This window comes from Aureobasidium subglaciale (genome assembly GCF_000721755.1).
Source record: "Aureobasidium subglaciale EXF-2481 unplaced genomic scaffold scaffold_0, whole genome shotgun sequence".
Taxonomy (NCBI): domain Eukaryota; kingdom Fungi; phylum Ascomycota; class Dothideomycetes; order Dothideales; family Saccotheciaceae; genus Aureobasidium; species Aureobasidium subglaciale.
The window spans coordinates 1117539-1138198 of NW_013566995.1; the positions used below are offsets into that span (position 1 = coordinate 1117539).

Here is a 20660-nt window from a genome sequence, read left to right on the forward strand (position 1 = left end):
TCTTTTCTGGTCCGCGCGGCGCGGTACGGTACGTCTTGCTCTCTCAGGTCAGCACTCCTTCAATTTACATTACCAAACGTTGCATCTGGATACGATTGAGACTATGGCTTTGATTGTCTTTTTTTTCCCGAGCCCGTGAGCATCTGGCGAATGACCTTTGTATCATATTATCCTCTTTCTCATACAAAATATTTTCCTTGTCCCATATATAATATCATCTCTGCTTGTTCTCTCCTTTCAATCAACCACAACACACACACAAGTCTCTCGAGATGTCCTCATCATTCGATCAGGAGTCGTCCATTGAGAAGGGAGAGATGGAGAGGGTCATCACCACGAATGAACGCTCCCGAATCACCTTCGAGCCCGAGGACCGTCTTGAACGTCGTCGTCGTCACAGTCGACAGCGATCACAGAGTCGCGACTCTATCAGCAGTATCAGATCGCGAGCACAATCGACTTCTGCTGCTGCCGGCCTTCCAATTGAGTTTCGCACCCTTTCCTTCCAGGTTGCCCATTCACAAACTATCAACGATGTCGTCTCAGAATCAAAATGGAGACGCAAGGCAGCCCCCAAGACCAAGAAGACCAAGACACCATTCAAGAAGACACCGAAGGCAGAAGACAAGCGACAGAACGATGCAGAGCACTTTGAGAAGTTGGACTTCCACATTCTCGATGCCGACTCAGTGATCCACGGGCTTCAATCATCCTCCACGCTGGGTTTGACAGCCGAATATGCTTCCACTCGCCTCGCGACTGATGGAAAGAACATGCTTCCTCGCAGGCGACAGAATTATGCTAAGAAGTTGTTCGAATACGTATTCGGCGGCTTCTGTAGCGTGCTCTGGGTCGGTGTAATTATCTTCTTCATCTGTTGGTATGTGTCTTCGAGTCGCATTACAAACACCCATACTGACCGTCTTGCACAGGAAACCGTTAGGAAATCCTGACCCTCAAGCATACAACTTGGGTCTTGCTATCCTGGTCCTCATCGTTATCTTCCTCCAAGCATGCTTCTCCGCCTTCCAAGATTGGTCCACCGGCCGTACAATGAATGCCATCTTGGACCTGCTACCAGCTGACGCGCTCGTTATTCGCGCCGGTCAAACTACAAAGGTGCCTTCGACCGATCTCGTTGTCGGTGACATTGTCAAGATCAGCATCGGTAACAAAGTTCCTGCCGATGTTCGTCTGTTGGCAACTTCGGGAGATGTTCGCTTCGACAGATCAATGCTTACAGGAGAATCTGATGAGATTGAGGGCGCTGTCGAGTCTACTGACAAGAACTTCCTCGAGAGTCGCAACATCGGCCTCATGGGCACTATGGTCACCAACGGCTCTGCTACTGGTATTGTCGTCTTGACTGGAAAGGACACCTGTATGGGTCGCATCTCCAGTGCTATGGCTGGTGCCAAAGAGAAGCCAACTCTTATCCAACTTGAGATCAACCGCTTCGTCAAGATCATCGTCTGCCTGACAGTCGTCCTCGCCTTGGCCATTCTTTTGACATGGGTTGGTTGGTTGCGTCGCGACCATCCAGCTTACATGAGCACAGTAGCAATGCTCAATAATGTCATGGGATGTGTGGTTGCTTTCATTCCAGAAGGTATGCCTGTCGCGGTGGCCTTGACTCTCATGATGGTCGCTCGTCGCATGAAGAGCAGCAACATCCTGCCCAAGGGCCTTTCGACTGTCGAAACATTGGGCTGCGTGAACGTCATCTGTTCTGACAAGACCGGAACCTTGACTGAGAACAAGATGGTCGTCACCAGTGTTGGCTTCGTCGATGAGCAGCTCACCGTTACTGAAGCCCTCTCAAAGATGGAGACTGGTGACAACACAGTTCTCACCGAGCTCCACCGTGCCGCCGCACTGTGTAACGACGCTACCTTCGATCCTTTGTCTATGGAACTTCCTGTACTGGACCGTGAAGTTCAAGGCAACGCCACCGATGGAGCTGTATTGAAATTCGCAGAAGTCGCTCATGCTGACTCAACCAAGAGCCTACCTGACGCCCACCCGCGCAAATATCAGATTCCCTTCAACAGCAAGAACAAGTGGATGCTTACTCTTCACGACGAAGTCGATGAGAACTACGAGTCTGCTCCCGAGAAGACCAAGTATCTCGTCTACGTTAAGGGCGCCCCCGACAAGCTTCTCCCCTTCGCAACTTCTTACTGGTCTGCTAAGAACAGCTCTGTGTTACCTCTTGATGCTGCAGCCAAAGCACAGTTCAGCGCTCTCCAGGAACGTCTTTCTCGCAATGCTGAACGTGTTATTCTCCTTTGCCAACGTCACTACAGTCCTGTGGAGGCTCTCGGCACCAACGCTTTCGGAGACGAGATTCTGGAAAACGGTATCGCCGATCTGACCATCATTGGTGTCCTTGGTATAACCGATCCTCCTCGCAAGGAGACCGCCCCTACTGTCGCCTCGTGCCGTCGCGCTGGTGCGCGTTTCTTCATGGTCACTGGTGACTTCGGATTGACTGGTGCTGCTATCGCTCGTAATGTCGGTATCTTCACCCACAGCGGCGAGCCTGACACCTACGAAACAATCGCCGAAGGCCACACTTTTGTCAATGACTCCGAAAAGGGTGCCCGTGTCAACAACAGTCTCTTGCTCGAAGGCCCATCCATCAACAAGCTCACCGACGAGGACTGGGACATTGTCTGTAGCTATGAGGAGATCGTCTTCGCCCGCACTACACCTGAGCAGAAGTTGCGCATCGTCAACGAACTCAAGGACCGCGACAATGTTGTTGCAGTCACTGGTGACGGCGTCAACGATGCACCTGCTCTTAAGGCTGCTGATGTCGGTATCGCCATCGCTGCTGGCTCTGACGTTGCGCTCGAGGCTTCCGACTTGGTACTCCTTGACAAATTCGATTCCATCGTCGAGGCCATCCGCTTGGGTCGCCTGGTCTTCCAAAACTTGCAGAAGAGCATCATCTTCCTGCTTCCAGCAGGCTCCTTCAGCGAGATCTGGCCCGTCATGCTTAACGTCTTCTTCGGTGTGCCTCTCCCACTCTCTTCCTTCCTCATGATCATCATCTGTGTCTTTACCGATCTTTTCCTCAGTATGTCCTTGGTCATGGAAAAGGAAGAATTTGATCTCCTCGAGCTGCCCCCTAGAAACCACAAGAAGGATCACCTGATTAACATGAAGATTTACGGACAAGCATACCTCTTCATCGGTGTTATGGAGACTATCTGCGCTCACGCAATGTTCTTCCTCTACTACTGGCGTCACGCCAGAATCCCCATCAGCGACCTCTTCTTCGCTTTCGAGGGTTACTCTGAAGGTTTCCATGGATACACTCAAGCCGAGCTCACGCACTTCAACACTGTCGGTCAAGGTGTCTACTTTGTCACTCTGGTGTTCCTGCAGATGGGTAACTTGCTCAGTGTACGCAGTAAGCGCATGTCCATCCTCCAAGCCGACCCCTTCCGTGCCGAGCGCCGTAACCCATGGCTCTTGGCTGGTATGGTCGTTTCCTTTGCTATTGCAATTTTCGTCACCATGGTCCCTGGTATCCAGACAATCTTTGGTACTGCCACTGTACCCCTCGAGTTCTGGTTGATCCCTATTCCTCTTGCTTTGGGCATTTTGATCATGGATGAGATTAGAAAGGTGTTGGTTAGATCTTTCCCCAACGGTGTGCTGGCAAAGATCGCATGGTAGAGCTTCGGTGTTCTAGTCGGAATGACGATTTTATGAATATTGTATATATCAACAGCTGTTTGATATGCAAACAGCTACTACTGTACTGTACATAACAAAATATGCTTAACGTTCTTCACGATCGAAGCTGACTTAAGGCACAATGATTTTCACAAGTCGCAGCGATGTCTCCGGGGATGAGTTCGAAGAGAAGATGGAGATGCTCGTAGCCGCAGCCACATCAAGACTCCATTGTTCTATTAGATCCAAGTCTCTACTCTTCCCACTTCGTGATTTCAAACCAAAAGTAAAAAATATGTCCGGGGCGAGAGCTTCTGAGCTTTTACTGATGCCGAAAGAAATGTTGATGCGGAGAGGTGAGTAGGTGGCGAAAGTGCGGCGCCAGAGGCAGAGACGAGGGCTTGGGTGACGTTCCCAGGATTTATTGTGGGTAGTCGTAGAGAATAAGCGGCTTCATCGGAGATTTTTGTGGTGTTGATGGTTGGAGTTGGCAGGATGGATATGGTGGAGGTGAGTCGTTGGTTGAAATCATGGTTATGAAGCCACAGTGTTGATGTCTTTGCAAAGAGAAGAGGTTGTTAGTATAACAATGCACAGGAAGATATTCATTCCGTTGCAAAGAGTGAGTCATGGTTGGTCAACCACGTCGCAGGCAGGTGCTGATGCGGTCAATCAAGCGACTTCTTTCCGACGAGTGACGCGACAATGAATCCCGAAGGCAGGTGTATCGTATATCGTGGTCGTCGATGGTGGATGGATGCGATACGCTGGATCAGCTGCGGGCGTACATACCACACCCGCCACAACAGATAATCTTTCGCAAATCGCTAGACCATACAAATATGTATAGAACCAAACTCGTCTGTACTATGCATAATCCACCCGCTCCCAATGACCATAACCTCATCAAACACCATGATTGCAATGCAGAGAGCACAAGCCATCTAACTCAAATCGAACCCAGCACCAGAATTAACAGCATAAAGCAATTTATCCCTCAAGGCCTCCTTACTTCTAAACCTCGGTAACTTCAGCAGATTAACACAAGTACTCGCTGTTGGGAACCTGTGTTCATCATCCCCCGAATCTCTAATCGTGAACCTCGGGTTCAGCGAGCCAAAACCAAGTAACGGAGCTCTAGGTGTGGAGGTGACGAATTTCAACACTTTACGACGCTCGATATCGGGAAGGTCGAGCATGAGTTGCCAGAAGAGTTGGACGGACGGGTGTTCTTGGCCGTCATCGCCGATTACGTAGACACCACTGTATTGTGTGTTTGCGCGGAGGTCGGGAATGTTGATGCTGGAGGCCGCGCCACCGACAAGAGTTTGAAGTTCTTTTTGGTTGAACATGTTGAGCCAGCTTGGTTGGATTATGCTGGAGAGACCGGTGAGGAAGGCGTCTGTCTGGAGCTTCGATTGTCGGGACAGACGATAGCGGGCTACATGTGATATATATAGCAAGCGATTCTCTCTTGTGACAAGGATGTTCGCACCGTTAGGTATAAGCTCGAATTCGACAGTTTTGGTTTGTCCGTTGGGTAGTGGGATAGTGTCGTTGATGGCAAAGTATGTTCCCCATTCCCCGACCTCGCCAGGGTGATGTTTGAGGGTCTGCAATCCCTGATAGAGCTCCTCGTCAAGATCGCGCAGATCGTTGATTGAGGCTCTGTAGCCAGACTCTTTGGATGCAGCACCTCGTCCACCGAAAAGTGCCCACTTGGTTAGGAAGAAGCTGGCGAAGTTGATGTCGATAAGGATACCTTCGTATAGACACTTGCCAACAACACGACCCAGGAACTCGTATCGATTCAAGAGATCCTTCATCGACTCTCGATATTCTTCAGTATCATTAGTGTATCCTTCTTGGCGCAGCATCTCTTTGTGAGCTTCGACGCTGGTCGGGTCAGGATATAGCGAATGTTGGCTGTTCTCCATAAACAGACCCTTCTCAGGGTTGAAGGCTTCCGAGGTGATGCTAGTCAAGAACTCTTTTGTGACACCTCCACCGTCAATTCCAGCTTCTTGCAGACCGAATTCGTCCAAGAACGTGATTTGAATTGGCTCCTTGAGACCATCGCCAAGACTGTAGAACTGACTGAAAGCATCCTCAAACTCATTCTTGCGACGAATACTTGCATGGTGACGCCCAAGTGACTCATGTCCACCACCTATCGGTCCAAACACAGTCAGGTGGCGCCAAATATCTGGATCAGTATGTCCACCTCTCCGGGTCATCATATCCAGACGGACAAATTCGCGGAAGATCTGAACTCTTGTTTCGAATGGAATCATGAAGGGCATGTTCTGCAGGATTTCCAATCGAGGCGCGACTGACTGTAGATAACGAGCCCTGCTGATTTCTCGGGTGTTGCGTAGGTGGTTCTTCTGTGATTGATTGATAGAAACGAGAGCAGTCTCGTCCCAGTCGGAGTCGGGATCATTGGCATTGCCATCTTCTTCAGCCTGCAGTTGCAACTGCTGTCGTCGTTCATCTTCCCCAACAACAGCTTGTATGAAGTTGGTCATGTCGAGGCGAGATGTCATCAACCAGTGTTCCTTAGGTAAGAAGTTTCTTCTCGAATCTCGCTCGTATACAGACCTCAGCAGGCCAGTGACCAGACTCTTCACATACTCAAGACTCATCCCGACGGTACCTGCGACTGATATCGTTTGAGGGCGAGCTTCAGCTTTCGATTCTGTAGCAGTTGACGTGCCGCCGAAATGGCGACTTAGATTCGCCGGGCTCAAAAGCTCAAGGCTGGGTTCAAATGACTCGGATATCTCCTGTGAATTGAAGTACATGGAGAACCCCAAATTCTTCAAGAAGACGGTCAAATCTTTCAGATCTTCAATAGGGAGGGCACTGTTACTGTCTCGTGTACTTGGGCCAGATTTTGCTCCGAGAAACTCTTCGTCGTCCATGATCTTGAGAACGAAGGTGAAGAGTTCAAGAAAAACAAGAACGACGCGCCACTCTGAACTTCTCCTCGAGCTTTCTTCGTCGTATCGAGCGGGTTTCCACGCTGAAATCGAAGCCTTTGGCGCCTTTAACAGCTCCACCGCGGCTCGCGGATCTCTGTAGATGTTTGTGAAGATGGAAGTTGAGCGCATGCCCTTCCAGAAATAAGCAATGGCAGGAACGGTATCGTCTCGATATGCTTGGTCGGTTGGACCGAGATACAGCCACATGCGTATATCGTCAGCACGCAAGGGAAAGATACGCAGGAGTATTAGGGCGTAACTGGCCAATACTTGCGAATCTGACGAGTCGTCCAGCACAGAAGTTTCGGATGAGGCAAGTGGCCTTGGTACGAGAGATCTGATGGCATCTTTGTCCACTAGACGCGAGAATTGGTCCCTCAGAAATTTGTTCAGGTGCACCCGGGCGGGGTTTTTTGCGAGAACGAGCCGGTCATAATCTTTGTTGGTCATGTCGAGAGCAGGAGCTTCTGGAGCAATAGCTTCGGCCAGTGAGGAAAGAAGGCGTGCGACTACAGGCACGTAGGATGAGGCACGCAGGCCCTCTGGCATAAGATATATGAACTGGCTAAGTAGCCATAGGCGACGTCTTGTGTCCAATGTCGCGGTCAACGAGACATTGGATATTGCCTGTGTGAGGTGGGCGAAGTTCAGCGTGGGAGTGAGATGATCGAGTGAGATGGTGTCTAGCGGGGTTGTGAGATAGGCGGCAGCGAAGCCTTCGTAAGCAGCGGGGAGATGTGAGGTGAGAGGGGCTGCCACAGCCTGTTGGATGTTTGGAAGTGAAGAGTGATCCAGCTTCGATAGAGTTGTGTAGTAGTCGAAGGAGATGCGAGATGTCTCCTGGGGGGTCGTGGTGGCTAAGAAGGTCAAGACGGCGAGCAGGTCGTTGACCCGATGAGGCTTTGTTTGTGTCAAGGCATCCAAACAAGCCTTCTCCAGGCGCAGGTAGTGTTGCAAAGTAGCCGTGTCCAGGGAGTGATCCGAGACGAGGGAGATGAGGCGTTGGATGTCACCGTCGTTGGAGGGCGAGAAGAACAGCAGGAGAGTGTTTAGTCGTTGAACGGCGTCGACGTGGGTCGTATCTACAGCGTCCCACTGTTTGCGCCAGCCATCTCTTGTCTTTCGCCGAGCATTGTGGCCCCTCCAAACTCTTTGCACCGTCTTAGCGGCATTCAGCTCTTGTCGTTGCTTCTGTCGGGCTTGTCGGTCTTGATGTGCGTTCTGCACAGCGCTCTGTGGACCGCCCAGCGGGTTGTTGGCGGCGAAAGGGTTTGTGTTTTTGCCCGAGAGGTTGACTTGCCGTGGGCGGCGTGATGCTCCCGTGAACGACTGATACATGGCTGCTCCTGGAGTTGATGGTAGGAGTAGATTCGGAGGACTTCGAGACAGGGACAGCGATTACTGATTATTTCCAAGCTGGCAGCTCGGCGCAGAACATTCTCGAAGGAAGGTGTAAATAGAGCCTAGTTTTTGGAAAGGTGATGGTTGAAACAACACATCGAGACCCCGTCGCCGCCAAACAGCTACTTGGATTATCAATGTACAACGAAGACGTCACTTGACATGACTCGCGCCACTACCAACTGCACAATACACTTTACAACGCCGACCTCTTCCGTCCATATCCTCTCTATCACTGTCCCCTTGCGATTCTTATAACGCGACGTGAATGCATGAGTGCAACACACCTTCCTCGTAGAAGAGCAGCCGCGTTTGAGCCCCCTGCTGATAGGCCGCTCCTTCCCGCTTGCTTGGGCAATCTTGCTTCACAAGCAGCGCCAAGCTGTCGCACACCACAGCGCCAGATGGCCTAGAAGCCGGCCTCGTGACCGTCTGATCGCTATCATATGCTTCCACTATCTATATAACTAGCATACCTCCGCCATGGCAGATCGCCCTCCGTTCACCTCTCGTCCGTCCATCGAGGATGCAGAGTCTGAGATGGCTCCTCTCCATCCCGCCTCAACTCATGACTTGGAGGTGACCGAATCTCAGGGACAACTCATCGATGCGACTGGTCATGCCCGAATTTACAAGCGACGTTTCTTTGGTCTTTTCCAGCTCGTTCTGCTCAATATCATTATCAGCTGGGATGTGTGTCTTCATCTGCTCACCTGAATGACCTTGGACTTCTGCTGACCCTGTCAAAAAGTGGTTGACTTTCTCGGCCGTATCATCAACTGCCGCTCAATTCTTTCAAGTTTCAGAGAGCGCCATCAATTGGCTCAGTACTGGATTTTTGTTTGCATTCGTTGCTGTCACTCCGTTCGTCATCCTCCCAGTTCAGGTCTCAAATTGTATTTAAGGACGGAACTAAGACCTGTCTAGATGCACCATCTGGGCACTGCATAGAGGTCCGAAGACATCAATCGTGATTTCAGCGCTGCTGTTATTTGCAGGCAACTGGATTCGATATGCTGGGACACGCGTCGGTCGTTTCGGTGTAGTGATCTTTGGCCAAATCATCATTGGATTCGCCCAGCCCTTTGTGCTGGCAGCACCAACCCGATATAGTGATCTTTGGTTCACTGGAAAGGGCCGTGTCTCCGCTACGGCTATAGCGTCTCTGGCCAATCCTCTCGGCGGCGCACTTGGCCAGCTCATTGGTCCTCTATGGGTGACCAAGCCAGAAGACGTACCGGACATGGTGCTGTACACAGCCATCATTGTAAGTGAACCAGCTTCTAGAAGCGCGGAGGACCATGCTGTGATTTCGGTCATATCGCGGCAATGACTTCTTTTTGCTGCGTGTGCTGACCACTTGCAGTCCTGCGTGGCATGCTTGCCATCATTCTTCATTCCCTCCAAGCCACCAACAGCGCCGTCGGTCAACGGAGACAACGAGAAGTTGACTGTCTCCGAGTCTATTCAATCTTTGAAACGAAACAAGCCGTTCTTCCTGATTCTTACCGCGTTCGGTGTGTATGTCGGATTCTTCAACGCCGTGTCCAGTCTCATCAATCAAATCTTCGAGCCGTACGGCTTCTCAGAGACCGAAGCTGGCATTGCAGGCGCCCTCCTTATTGTGGTCGGTCTTGTTGCTTCGGCGGTTGTTTCACCATTAGTCGACCGAACGAAGCAATACCTACTGACAATAAAATTGCTGGTACCACTTATCGCGATTGGGTACCTACTGCTCATATTTGTGCCGGAGACACGTACGGTCATCGGCCCATACGTCGTCTGCGCCTTGCTGGGAGCGGCTTCATTCTCGCTACTTCCGTGTGCGCTTGAGTACTTGGTCGAAATCACATATCCGGCTAGTCCAGAAGTCAGCAGTACCATATGTTGGGCTGGAGGACAATTGCTCGGAGCTATATTTATCATTATCATGGATGCTTTGAAAGGAGGTGTCTCTGGCGAGCCCGAGGCTACTATGAAACGAGCTCTGATCTTTCAAGCTGTGGTCAGCTGGCTGGCCGTACCTTGCGTTTTCGCATTGAATTTGTTAGACAAAAGCAGTATTGGTCTACGGCGGCATGGGGCTGAGACCACTACAGAGGAACATGGCTAAAAGACAGAGGCTTTATCATCTTCTGTTAGATATTTGTCTATAGAGACAGTACTCCTCGGACATACTGAAGTAGTCCATGCAATATTATTGGCACACCTTCTTCGCATTGTTCAAAGCAGGGCAACGAAGAGCTGTGGAAAGGCACAGTCATATCTCTTATGATGAGCCTAATGCAAAGAGACGTTGACACGAAGTATCTCGATGACATTGCTTTAGATCCAGAGAAGTTCGTGCCTTGAGACAGCTACTCGCACGCGGGGACGGAGTTAGTCAGATACAGAGAGATAAGTGAGGCAAGTCTTGCCGAGTCTCAGTCAAGCTTTCACATGCCTCCGCCAAAGCCTCGAAGAGTCGAAGCTCTCCCCCCGTCCTCCATCGTCGCGGCGCGTTGCGACACGAGAACCCCGAAAAAACACAACACACCAAACGCGCCTAACAACCACCTTATACCGCGCCTCGCCCCACCACGCAAAATCACAACAATAATATTCTTGCGACCACACCGACCCGCAATACTTCCTCCGTTAATGGCGCAACCTCAATTTCCCACGCGACCCTTTCCAGGTCTGGGTCGCGCATCGACAGTAGGACAACAACAGCAACAGCAGCAACAACAACCGCCGAGCCAAAGCGCATATCAACCACCAAATTACGGCGGTCCGTCGAATACATACAACTCTGGCGTCGGCAATGCAGGACCAGGACAACGAGAAGTGATAGCGCGACAAGAGCGCGAAAGAGCAGAACGCGAACGTCTAGAACGAGAGCGACGAGAAGCCGAAGAACGAGCAGGAGCACTAGACGCATTGAGCGAAGAGCAAAGAGAAGAGATTAACGAAGCTGTGAGTTATCTTCGCACCTCCTCTCCATAACCCCCTTCCCCATATCACTGACATCAAGTCTGCCAAACCAGTTCTCCCTCTTCGATTTAGACAAAGACAATCACATTGACTACCACGAACTAAAAGTCGCCCTAAAAGCCCTCGGCTTCGACCTCCCGAAATCAGATATCCTCTCCTTACTCCAAACCCATGGTATCCCTGCCTCCTCCACCACTGCGCCTACCCAAGCGCCACAAAAGCCTTCCTTTTCAGGCCCTTCCCGTCTTGTTCTCCCTCATGCCGCTTTCGTCTCCATAGCAGCTTCCCGCATCCTGGCCAGAGACCCCAGAGATGAGATTTTGCGTGCCTTTGAGCTTTTCGACGCAGAGGGGAAGGGGAATATCAATTTGATGGATTTGAGACGGGTGGCTAGAGAATTGGGGGAGGGGTTGCAGGAGGAGGAGTTGGTGGCTATGATTGAGGAGTTTGATCTTGATGGTGATGGGGCTATCAGTAGAGATGAGTTTGTGGGGATCTGTTTGGGTTGATTGTCACCGAGAGAGAAAGAGGATACTTGGAGGTGCAAAGAGATGGCGGAGGTTGGGTGGGTTGGGTTTTCATTTCTTGGATCTCGCACCTTTTGTTCTGTTCGCAGCGTTGGCGTTTTATGGCTGGGCCTTTTTTGTCTTCTGGCGCTGTCAAGAAGAAGAGCTTCGTTCTTGCGTCGTTTTGTACTTTTTGCAGAGAGCTTGGTTCGAAAGCATGCCTGTTTTTTGTACAAGATCATTTAAAAGCTTGGGTATCCACAATGCATAGCAACACTTCGTTCTGTGCCAAAGTCACCATCATTCATCTCACACCTTTGTCAAGGAGGAGAATTGTTGGAAACCGAGGACGAGTTATTGTGATATTCAACTATCCCAATGGAGAAAAGTGACAGACCGGCTCAGGAAGATCACATTTCCTAGCATGAGATCTTCCACTCATCCATAAATATTGTTCAAGTTTTTCGAGTGCAGCTTCACCCCTTCCAAACTGGTCTTCTTGACCCTTGTCGTGACCGTGTTAGCGTTCTCATCCTGGCTCAAGATCACAAACTACTTGTCCTTTTCCGCGAGTACGAAGCGTCGTTCCACTTCCATGACTTTCATTTCGTCGCCTTCGAAGCTGAGACGGACGTAATCGCCACGCTCGGTGCCTAGGTCTTTGGAGCGCCAGTTTGCGCTTACTTCTGCTTTGTAGAATGTCGTTGTATCCTGGCTTTGGCATTAGTGATCTCTGTAGTGCAGATGGTGGAGTGGAATGAGAAGAGGTCTTACTGGATACTGGGCTAACACGTTACGGCCTTTGTTCAAGTCTGCGAGACCTTTGTTCTCGGTTGGTATGGGCATGAGATGTGCGACGCTGGCTCGATAGGGTGGTGGAAGTTCGCCGCCAGGAACCGGATCTGGGTCTGCGTCTTGTATTTCGTAGCGCCGTTGTTTGCCTTCGCCAATGACATTTGTGACACGGCATAGTATGCCTTCACCTTCTTGAGTGCGACCTTTGTTGCGGTAGAAGACGTGAGCTCCAAGACTGAGTTGTAGTCTGCTGGTTCTGGGCTCATTCGCTGCGTTATCTGTAGTCAGTTAGATGTGGTGAAAAACAGAAAAATTGGAAAGAGAAAGAGATCATACCTTCGACACTGGATGCCACACTCTCGGCTCCATCTTCAAGCTTCACGCTCACTTCCCTCGTGCTGGTGACACTTCTCTCTCGATTCCTCTCTCGACTCTTTCCCTCGACGGCTAGTCTATCCGTAGCTTGCCTTTGCCCTGGCCGCGGACTCCCTACGTGACTTGCCTCATCATCCACATCCATGCTCCCTGCTTTCCTCTTCATAGTCGCATTACGGCCTTTTGAATTGCTGTGCGAGCGAGAGTTTACCAGTGATTCTTCAGAGGCTTCACGCAGTCCGGCAAGAATCTTGATGCTATCGAGAAGAGACATGTCGTCAGAGTTGCCATCTATAATGTGACTGACTTCTTCGCTGATTTTGACATTTTCGCGGTAGAGAGATTCTAGCCGTTCATCGAGAGCCATGTCGGAGAGTTTGTCTGCGCCTGTGGTGATGGGTGAACATGTTAGTGTGCTTTACTTCGTGATAACAGATGAAATGGTCATGCGAATCTAACTCTCTCTTGGAAAAGTTTCTGATGCATCCAGTCCTCATGATCACAGTATTCGAAACAGTGTGCACCTACTTATGAGAGTAGCCTGCTGCTTTTCCACATCCATGATTTCAGCACCGATAGCTGCGGATCGTGCCTATTTTGATCAAATTTCATCAGTATTGCGGTCTCAACTGTCAACCCCTCTCACATCTTTGGAAGCTTGGATTTGTAGATGCCATTTCGATTCTTTCGTGATACATGTTCAACTTGGGGAGGGCAGGGCAGAGCAAGGTCAAAGAGAAAGAAGATGAGAGAACTAGACGTACCTCCATACTATCGATTTGTTTCACACGGTCTGTAATCGTATTCCACAGCCTGCGCTCTTCATCCGCATCTTGATTCAAGCTTGCCCTCGGTTGGCGATTCCGTGATGACATAGTAGACGCGTGTGACTTTAGGTAGTAGGGGGCTGGCTGTATGACTTTCAACCAGGAGATATTCGCGTCGTTGATTTTGAGAGGTGTCTGTCCAGGAAACGAGTGCAGGTGATCGAGATGTGCGGTTAAATTAGTATTACGAGAAGTGGTATAATATCTAGAAGGATCAAGGGTCGCGCGTTCCGGGAAGGAGGGAGTGGCCGGGTGTTAGGATCTGACCAATCAGCGAGCGTTGTGTTTGAGCTTATTGTGACCAACGGCGATGACGATCTTTCACTCAAGCGATAAATACTCCTTCAATTTGCACAAGTCGCATCCTATTGTCGATTCCGCAATTGCTTAGAAAGTTCTTGAGTCGTGTACGCTGGAAGCTCCCGAGGTCGATGCCATGTGCTCTCTTTGCAGTGATCGCCCTTGACTACCAGGTAGGTGGTTCTCCGCAAACTCGCTACTAATTGTTACGCGTATCTGCATACCGAGACACGAATGTTCGAGAAACAAAGCAAGTTTCCCCAGACTCGTCTATCCGTCTTATAAGAAAACGTTCGTTTCGTCTCAAAAGATGACCGTGTCCTTGATCATCTAGATCCTTGACCAATCCTAGCACGGAGAAGACACGGCAAGCAAATCGTATAACAATATACAAGTGGGTCTCAAGCAGTATCACAATGTATCATTTCAAGCCTCCCGAGGTCCTAGGGACGACCTGAATCGGTCCCTCCTTGAGAAGGAACAAAGAAAAAGCTCCCGATTCAAAGGCCAAACCATTCCTCGTTACCAACAAAGAAGCTACAAGTTTACCCCCAAGAGGGAGCACGATACATCGATCTTCTTCTTCTATCTATTTCACACCATCCCTCTTTAAAATTTCCGTACTCAGCAGATCTAGCCTTGTATACCCTCGCTCAATCAGGAGTACCGCTGTACTCTACCACATCACCCACCAGCAATGCTGCACCTCAAGCCCTCCCTCCTATCACTCCTCTTCTCTACCCTCCTCATCTCTCTCGCAACCTCCCATACCGTTGAAACAGACGCAACCACAGACGCAGGCATAGACGTAGACCTCAACAACAACCCAGCAATCGCATCAGCAGCCTCCGACTACATCCACGCAACCTCCGCAATCGCATCCATCTTCTCCTCCTTGACCGAAAACGGTGCTGCTGAAATGACTGACGTATCCTCCTTTGCAAGTTTCGTCTATGCGGCTGCAACTTCCGCCGTGGGTAGTATCTTCACAGAAGCCACAGTGAACGTGGGTAGTGTGGTTTCCGAGGCTGGCAGTGTGGTTAGTAGCGTAAACTCGGAGATTACAGGGGCAGTAGGGAGTTTTGTTAGTGAAGTTACTGCTACTGCTGTGCCTACAGAACTACCTACCAGTGCTGTGGTTACTTCGGCAAGATCTAGTGTGCCTTCGACAACGGTGTTGATGACGATGCCGACGGAAACAGGCACTACAGGACCAACCAGTGTGTCTGAAGGGAAACTGAGGAAAGCAAATGGCAGGGCAGATGGCATGTTATTCGCTGCCGTGTTCGCCGCTGTTGCTTTCTTCTAGGAACGAGACGCGATATATATTGCTGCCCGCTACCCTGTCTCCCATGGTACTCTAATCTGTCACGGCCGCCATGATGAACTGCAGGATAACTTCTGGAGAAGGAAAGGCTTCTGCGGGAGTGCAAACAGTCAATTGCTCTGCCCTGGTCGACTGCAGGCACTAAGAAACTACTGTGCATCATGAGAGTCCCCTAGGTCTCCAGATCACGACGCGGGAGATGCTAAAGTAATACAACCCGGGTGGCATGTGAGGGACTGAGGACGCCTGTCAAAGATTGTCGAGATCTGATTTCTTACATGATTGGACATCATAGACAGTGATGGATAGGTGACGGAGAAGGGAATCGTGAAATGACATTTGGTCTGTGGAGTTCTCTCAACAGTTTTGCTGTTCTCATTTCATTGCCTTGCATGTACCGCAATGAAAAGGACTTCCACACGGACATGCTTCTTCCTCTCTTTTCAAAGAAAAACAATAGAATTACAAAATCGGGTGTATGAGTAAAACGGTGGTTGTGACTGGGGGGTATAGAAGCTTCTCTCTGTGTGCAAATGGAAAATAGAGAGAAGCGCTTCGAGCAAAGTGCAGAGCTAAAACTCCGCAGCCCAGAAAGGGTAGAGAAGGAAAATAGGCATTTGGCCGGTCCGGAGTACTGGACCAAATGCCTGAAAAAGGGATGGAAAAGAGTATTCAGGGAGAAGAGGAAAATGGGATTCGGGAAAGAGAACAAGAAAATATGGTCTGGACTTCGATCTTTTCCATATCCTGATCGGTGAGTCGTCGCCGGGTGGAATCAAACGACCGTATTTCCTCCTTTTCTTGTCGCCGAGGTGATTAGACAACTGATTATGGCCGATAAAAGATATAGTTGAGATATACGGTAGAAGAGGGGTATTCGCGAGTTGGTGTGGGGTATCAAGTTGTAGGGATGTGTGAATGGCTGAGCCGGCGATAGCTGTGGCAGACAAATGGGGTGCTGTGGACGGTATAGATGCTTCATCTTTCTCTTGTGGGCGGGTTGGCTTATTTGGCGGGCACCTTGATGTGGCTGCTCAACCACGCGAGACCCTCAAAGATGCCTTCGCCAGTGGTAGCGCAACTGGGCTCGACCTTCCAGATGTGGTTCTTTGCGATAACGTTGAGGTTGAGTGCGTCGGAAACGTCCTTTGGTCGCATGGCTGTGAGGAGAGTGCAAGTCAGTCTATTGTACTTTCGCTCCACTCATTTGGTGATGTGCTTACATCCGTTGACATCTTGCTTGTTAGCAAAGACTAGCAGGAGGGCATCCTTCATTTCGCGGTCTTGAATGATGCGGGTCAATTCGGTGCGGGCCTCGTCCATGCGATCGCGGTCGTTGGAGTCGACGACGAAGATGAGGCCTTGGGTGCCCGAGAAGTAGTGTCGCCACAAGGGACGGATCTTGTCCTGACCGCCGACGTCCCAGACGTTGAACTTGGTGTTCTTATATGTGACGGTTTCGACGTTGAAGCCGACGGTAGGGATTGTTGTCACATCTTGGTCCAGCTTGAGTTTGTACAGAATGGCTAAGGGCACAGCGGGTCAGCGCATTTGCGCGTGGGAAGCGACAAACAATAGGGCACTCACTCGTCTTGCCAGCAGCGTCGAGACCCAGCATCAGCAGGCGCATTTCCTTGCTGCCGAAGATCTTGGCCATCATCTTAGATATTGAGCCACCCATTGTGATTGCTATGTGTCGTGACGTCTCGTGAAAGTTGGAGGTAGCGTCGTGCGCAGAGGGTTGATTGCAGGAGAGAAAACCGGTGGACGGGGTGGATCGAGGGATTGAGTCGATGGCGGGAAAACAGTCAAAGGTGAATTTTTGGAATTGGCCCAAGATGGGAATTGGAGAAACGTTATGAGGGTTTCAGAGATTAACGGCCGCGTGCTGAAACGGTCGCTGCTGCTTTGCCTGGGCGTTTGCGAAGCCTTTTTGCTCGTGCAAGTCGGAAGGAGAAGGACGGAAAGGAAAAGACTCTCTAGACAAGGGACAAGACGGCCCTGTATATTTCCAAATGACTCGCTCTCTGTCCAGGCAAAAGGTACGACCACTTGCACCACCAAGCCCCTTTCTCCCCTTCGAACCATCTCTTGAACAAGATGGGCGGCTTGCAATCTCCGGTGCTGAGAGAGCGAGTTGCGCACGGCTCACACGGAGACCCTGCATCCACATGGCCTTGCGCCCGCTTCACCATCAGACCTGCGACTGTCAATCACCAAAAGACAAACATAAACCATCCTCTCCGCGTGTTTCAGCTCTGCACCTACTCACCAGCGCTCTCGCTTATGAGAGGCTCAGTATAGTCACCTGCATCATGCCCTTGGTGGATATATCTACACAAAAGTCTATTGTCTCTATACAAGATTGCGTGGTGGGTCCCTGACTTCACGCTGAGAATGGCACCATTGTTTGCTGCCTTTCTTATGCCGAAGCATCGTATCAATGCCGTCTCTTCTTCCACACTCCGAGGACCGAATCTTCGTCCGCCTCGGGGAGTCCCATGTTCAGATCAAAGCATTCTCATAACACCTTCGAATGCCACCAAGGCCATTGCATTTGCGGGAAACGCTCTTAAGAAGCACGGAACAAAGCCTCTCCAGTAGCCTCGCCATCCGTTCTCTCTTCCGACCGCTCTCGCAGCATCTCGCCAACGAGGAAACTTTCGATTTGCCAAGTCATCCGTCATGATACGCTGCTTGATAACATCCGAAGGGTAACTCGTCAACCAGAAGACCTGCGCCGACAGTCCTCCAGCCCAGAAATTGATCGCCGGTGTAGACAACGCAGTGTTCTTTTTAAAGTACCTCGTGAAGAGATCATATGAGCCCCACCAGAAGAAGAAGAAGGTACGGAAAATCAATGTCGCCCCGAGTCCGTGATACAGTCCCCGTAATCCATGTTGGCGGAAGATCTGGCGTGAACAATCGATGGGACCAGAGTACAGACGTTTGGACTTGTCGGCTGAATACTGCACCTGCAGGCGCGCTTTGACGTGTTCCACAGGGGCCGCGATGAACGAGACTGTGCTTCCTGCCATGACTCCTGCGATTGCATGACCTATCGTCGGTAGCGTCCTGTCGGCGGGAACCGCGTACACGCCTGCTGCAGCTCTAGTCTCGTGCATTGGTTGGAAGACACGATCATTTAGGAGTTTCCGGTAGAAGGTCAAGCTTCCCAGCATCAAGCTGTCCATGAACATCCATCCTACCAGCGGAGGTGTCGCGCCCTTGTATAGTCCTTGTGGTCCTTCTTTTCTGAGTGTCTGCATCAAGCAGTCGAGCGGTCCGTTGAACTGTGACATGTTTGACGTCTGTAATCGGACTTTGATTGTGTCGAATGGGTGTCCCACTGTGATCTTGGTCAGTCGCTGCATGGTAGACTCGATCTAACGGACGATACCTGTGAGCTTGGCGACACCACTAAAGACTCCGGCGACGAAACCTTTGTAGTTGCCAGCTGATTGTGCCTTCTGAGGCAGCTCAGTCTGACCATCGTGGTGACTACGCGTCAAGGACGCCGCGTCCGTTGCAGGTGCTGCTGACATTTGAGTCGGTGTAGGAGAGTTGTTCAAGTCCTGGAAGCTGCGACTACTCCGGGTGTGAAATTGGACAGGCTGATTATATTTCGAACATGAACAACAAAAGATGGCCAAAAACAGAAAGATGTTTCCCTGCAACATAAATTTGGGCTCGCTGACGCGGAGATAGCGCGGACTTGTGCCTGGGGAAAGACGATGACGCGTGTGAAGCTTGTCGACTCTGGCCCTGCATCGATCGGCTAAAATGTTCTTGACTTCGGGCACAATCATATGTCGTTGACTGCCGCCCCGTGAGCAGAATACCAGCACACCCTCTCTTCACAATGATTAAAGTAGGGCAACGACAAGCTGTGGTAAGGCAAAGTCATATCTCGTATGCACAAATCTAGCGTAGAGAGTCGTTGACACGAAGTATCTCGATGACATCGATCTAGGTTAAGAGAGCGTAGTGCCTCGAGACAGCTTCAAGTGCGACAGCATGACGCACACTGGGAGGGTATGTTTTACGGGTAAAACTTGAGGTCTTGTGATGAGATGCGACGTTGGATGAGGGATGAGACGATTGTGAATGGTATAGAAGATCGGGTGGAGGAGCGGAACGAAGCGGAGTTCAAGCCGGGGCCAGGTGTCAGAGCTGATGGTCTGTGCCTTCGTCGGATCCAAATGTGGCCAGGCGTGCACGATCGCGACACCAACTCTAAAGCCATCGCGTTGTCGATTGGGTAATCATGTAGCCTCAACAATTTACTCGAGAGTCCATTTGTTTTCCTCTCATTCCAGTGTCTTATCCTTAGTATTCCACGCAACAACAAACACAGCAATGGCATCGGCATCGGCAACATCATCAGAAAGAGTGGTCGACTCGGCCAAGGTGTGGACAACACTCATCACAAACACCGACTACCTCTCGGGCTTGTTGACGCTCGACTACTCGCTGAAGGCCGCTGGCAGCAAGTACCCGCTTGTCGCTCTTTACACCGACACCTTCCCAGCCGAGGGCCATGCCGCTCTCAAGTCTCGCGGGATTCCCTCCAAGCGCATCCCCTACCTGCTGCCCACCATGTCCAAGGACTACAGCAACGACCCCCGCTTCTACGACTGCTGGAGCAAGCTCGCGCCCTTCGGCCTCACCGAGTACGAGCGTGTCGTCCAACTCGACAGCGACATGCTCGTCCTGAAGAACATGGACGAGCTGATGGACATTCCTCTCGACGGCCCCGAGCTTGCTGGCCGTGGTGACCGCGTCTTTGCTGCCAGTCACGCTTGTGTCTGCAACCCTCTGAAGAAGCCACACTACCCCAAGGACTGGGTCCCTGCAAATTGCGCTTTCACCACTCAACACGACAATCCCGACGAGGCTCAGAAGACTGGCGCCTCTCCTCTCGCCGGCCTCGCTATGCCCAACGGAGGTCTTCAGGTTGTCATCCCAGGCAAAGAAGTCTACGATCTCATCCAAGACGGTCTCCAGTCCTCCGTCACCGCATCTTACGAGTTCGCCGATCAGTCCATGCTCAGCGACCTCTTCCCCGGCCGATGGGTCGCTCTGCCATACATCTACAATGCTCTCAAGACTCTGCGCTGGAAGGGTGTACACGATGCTATCTGGAGAGACGACCAAGTAAAGAATGCCCACATCTTGCTCAGCCCCAAGCCCTGGGACGAGAAGGGCGATGACAAGGGCAAGAACGACGAAACGCACAAGTGGTGGTGGAACTACAACGATCGCCGCCAGGCAGACGAGAAGAGCAGAAACATTGATGATGGTTTCTGACCTATTCACCATCTGCATGCGACGACAAAAGTACCGACCTACAATCTTGGACGATGTTTGATACCCGATTGCTGATGATCATATACTATCATTTGGAAATACACATACTCATATTTACAATCCACCTGCGCCTTTGCAACTGATACCATTTTGCCAGTCCAACAACCACTCGAAA

General features: G+C 50.8%; 9 protein-coding genes across 9 annotated transcripts; 5 read left to right on the forward strand and 4 right to left on the reverse strand.

Moving 5' to 3' along the window:
• Nucleotides 1-317: 317 nt before the first annotated feature.
• AUEXF2481DRAFT_45503 (uncharacterized protein) lies at nucleotides 318-3687 on the forward strand (the record flags this gene model as incomplete). The annotated part of the gene is made up of 2 exons (XM_013493558.1): nucleotides 318-880; nucleotides 933-3687. The coding sequence occupies 2 exons, from the start codon at nucleotides 318-320 to the stop codon at nucleotides 3685-3687; spliced, it is 3318 nt and encodes a 1105-aa protein (XP_013349012.1).
• A 944-nt stretch (nucleotides 3688-4631) lies between these two features.
• AUEXF2481DRAFT_61244 (uncharacterized protein) lies at nucleotides 4632-8009 on the reverse strand (the record flags this gene model as incomplete). Its single annotated transcript, XM_013493559.1, has 1 exon — nucleotides 4632-8009. One exon carries the CDS (start codon nucleotides 8007-8009, stop codon nucleotides 4632-4634), a length of 3378 nt encoding a protein of 1125 aa, XP_013349013.1.
• Nucleotides 8010-8282: 273 nt separating this feature from the next.
• On the forward strand, nucleotides 8283-10348 carry AUEXF2481DRAFT_139582 (uncharacterized protein). Its single transcript, XM_013493560.1, has 4 exons — nucleotides 8283-8765; nucleotides 8824-8936; nucleotides 9000-9339; nucleotides 9439-10348. Exons 1-4 carry the CDS (start codon nucleotides 8556-8558, stop codon nucleotides 10183-10185), a joined length of 1410 nt encoding a protein of 469 aa, XP_013349014.1. The 5' UTR covers nucleotides 8283-8555; the 3' UTR covers nucleotides 10186-10348.
• Nucleotides 10349-10967: 619 nt separating this feature from the next.
• AUEXF2481DRAFT_49348 (uncharacterized protein) lies at nucleotides 10968-11542 on the forward strand (the record flags this gene model as incomplete). The annotated part of the gene is made up of 3 exons (XM_013493561.1): nucleotides 10968-11027; nucleotides 11099-11219; nucleotides 11280-11542. Coding segments are annotated over 3 exons (444 nt in total), but the record flags the coding sequence as incomplete, so codon positions are not given.
• Nucleotides 11543-11948: 406 nt separating this feature from the next.
• On the reverse strand, nucleotides 11949-13754 carry AUEXF2481DRAFT_139700 (uncharacterized protein). The gene is made up of 5 exons (XM_013493562.1): nucleotides 13486-13754; nucleotides 13250-13313; nucleotides 12683-13108; nucleotides 12326-12624; nucleotides 11949-12262 (listed from the first exon to the last, which is right to left on the reverse strand). The coding sequence occupies exons 1-5, from the start codon at nucleotides 13594-13596 to the stop codon at nucleotides 12104-12106; spliced, it is 1059 nt and encodes a 352-aa protein (XP_013349016.1). The 5' UTR covers nucleotides 13597-13754; the 3' UTR covers nucleotides 11949-12103.
• Nucleotides 13755-14545: 791 nt separating this feature from the next.
• Nucleotides 14546-15157, forward strand: AUEXF2481DRAFT_24834 (uncharacterized protein; the record flags this gene model as incomplete). The annotated part of the gene is made up of 1 exon (XM_013493563.1): nucleotides 14546-15157. The coding sequence occupies one exon, from the start codon at nucleotides 14546-14548 to the stop codon at nucleotides 15155-15157; it is 612 nt and encodes a 203-aa protein (XP_013349017.1).
• A 1023-nt stretch (nucleotides 15158-16180) lies between these two features.
• Nucleotides 16181-16856, reverse strand: AUEXF2481DRAFT_60839 (uncharacterized protein; the record flags this gene model as incomplete). The annotated part of the gene is made up of 3 exons (XM_013493564.1): nucleotides 16181-16335; nucleotides 16399-16701; nucleotides 16763-16856. 3 exons carry the CDS (start codon nucleotides 16854-16856, stop codon nucleotides 16181-16183), a joined length of 552 nt encoding a protein of 183 aa, XP_013349018.1.
• Nucleotides 16857-17685: 829 nt separating this feature from the next.
• On the reverse strand, nucleotides 17686-18720 carry AUEXF2481DRAFT_440 (uncharacterized protein; the record flags this gene model as incomplete). The annotated part of the gene is made up of 2 exons (XM_013493491.1): nucleotides 17686-18524; nucleotides 18576-18720. 2 exons carry the CDS (start codon nucleotides 18718-18720, stop codon nucleotides 17686-17688), a joined length of 984 nt encoding a protein of 327 aa, XP_013348945.1.
• Nucleotides 18721-19534: 814 nt separating this feature from the next.
• Nucleotides 19535-20485, forward strand: AUEXF2481DRAFT_61150 (glycosyltransferase family 8 protein; the record flags this gene model as incomplete). The annotated part of the gene is made up of 1 exon (XM_013493565.1): nucleotides 19535-20485. One exon carries the CDS (start codon nucleotides 19535-19537, stop codon nucleotides 20483-20485), a length of 951 nt encoding a protein of 316 aa, XP_013349019.1.
• Nucleotides 20486-20660: the final 175 nt, after the last annotated feature.

Bases quoted from the DNA above. Each gene is read 5' to 3' on its own strand.
- AUEXF2481DRAFT_139700 (XM_013493562.1), bottom strand. From the start codon at position 13,596: ATGTCATCACGGAATCGCCAACCGAGGGCAAGCTTGAATCAAGATGCG. The intron at 12,625-12,682 runs GTATGATCTCTT...AACTGACTACAG, and splicing joins TGTGGCATCCAGTGTCGAAG to ATAACGCAGCGAATGAGCCC. The intron at 12,263-12,325 runs GTAAGACCTCTT...TGCCAAAGCCAG, and splicing joins ACGTGTTAGCCCAGTATCCA to GATACAACGACATTCTACAA.
- AUEXF2481DRAFT_139582 (XM_013493560.1), top strand. From the start codon at position 8,556: ATGGCAGATCGCCCTCCGTTCACCTCTCGTCCGTCCATCGAGGATGCA. The intron at 8,766-8,823 runs GTGTGTCTTCAT...CCTGTCAAAAAG, and splicing joins ATATCATTATCAGCTGGGAT to TGGTTGACTTTCTCGGCCGT. The intron at 9,340-9,438 runs GTAAGTGAACCA...GACCACTTGCAG, and splicing joins TGCTGTACACAGCCATCATT to TCCTGCGTGGCATGCTTGCC.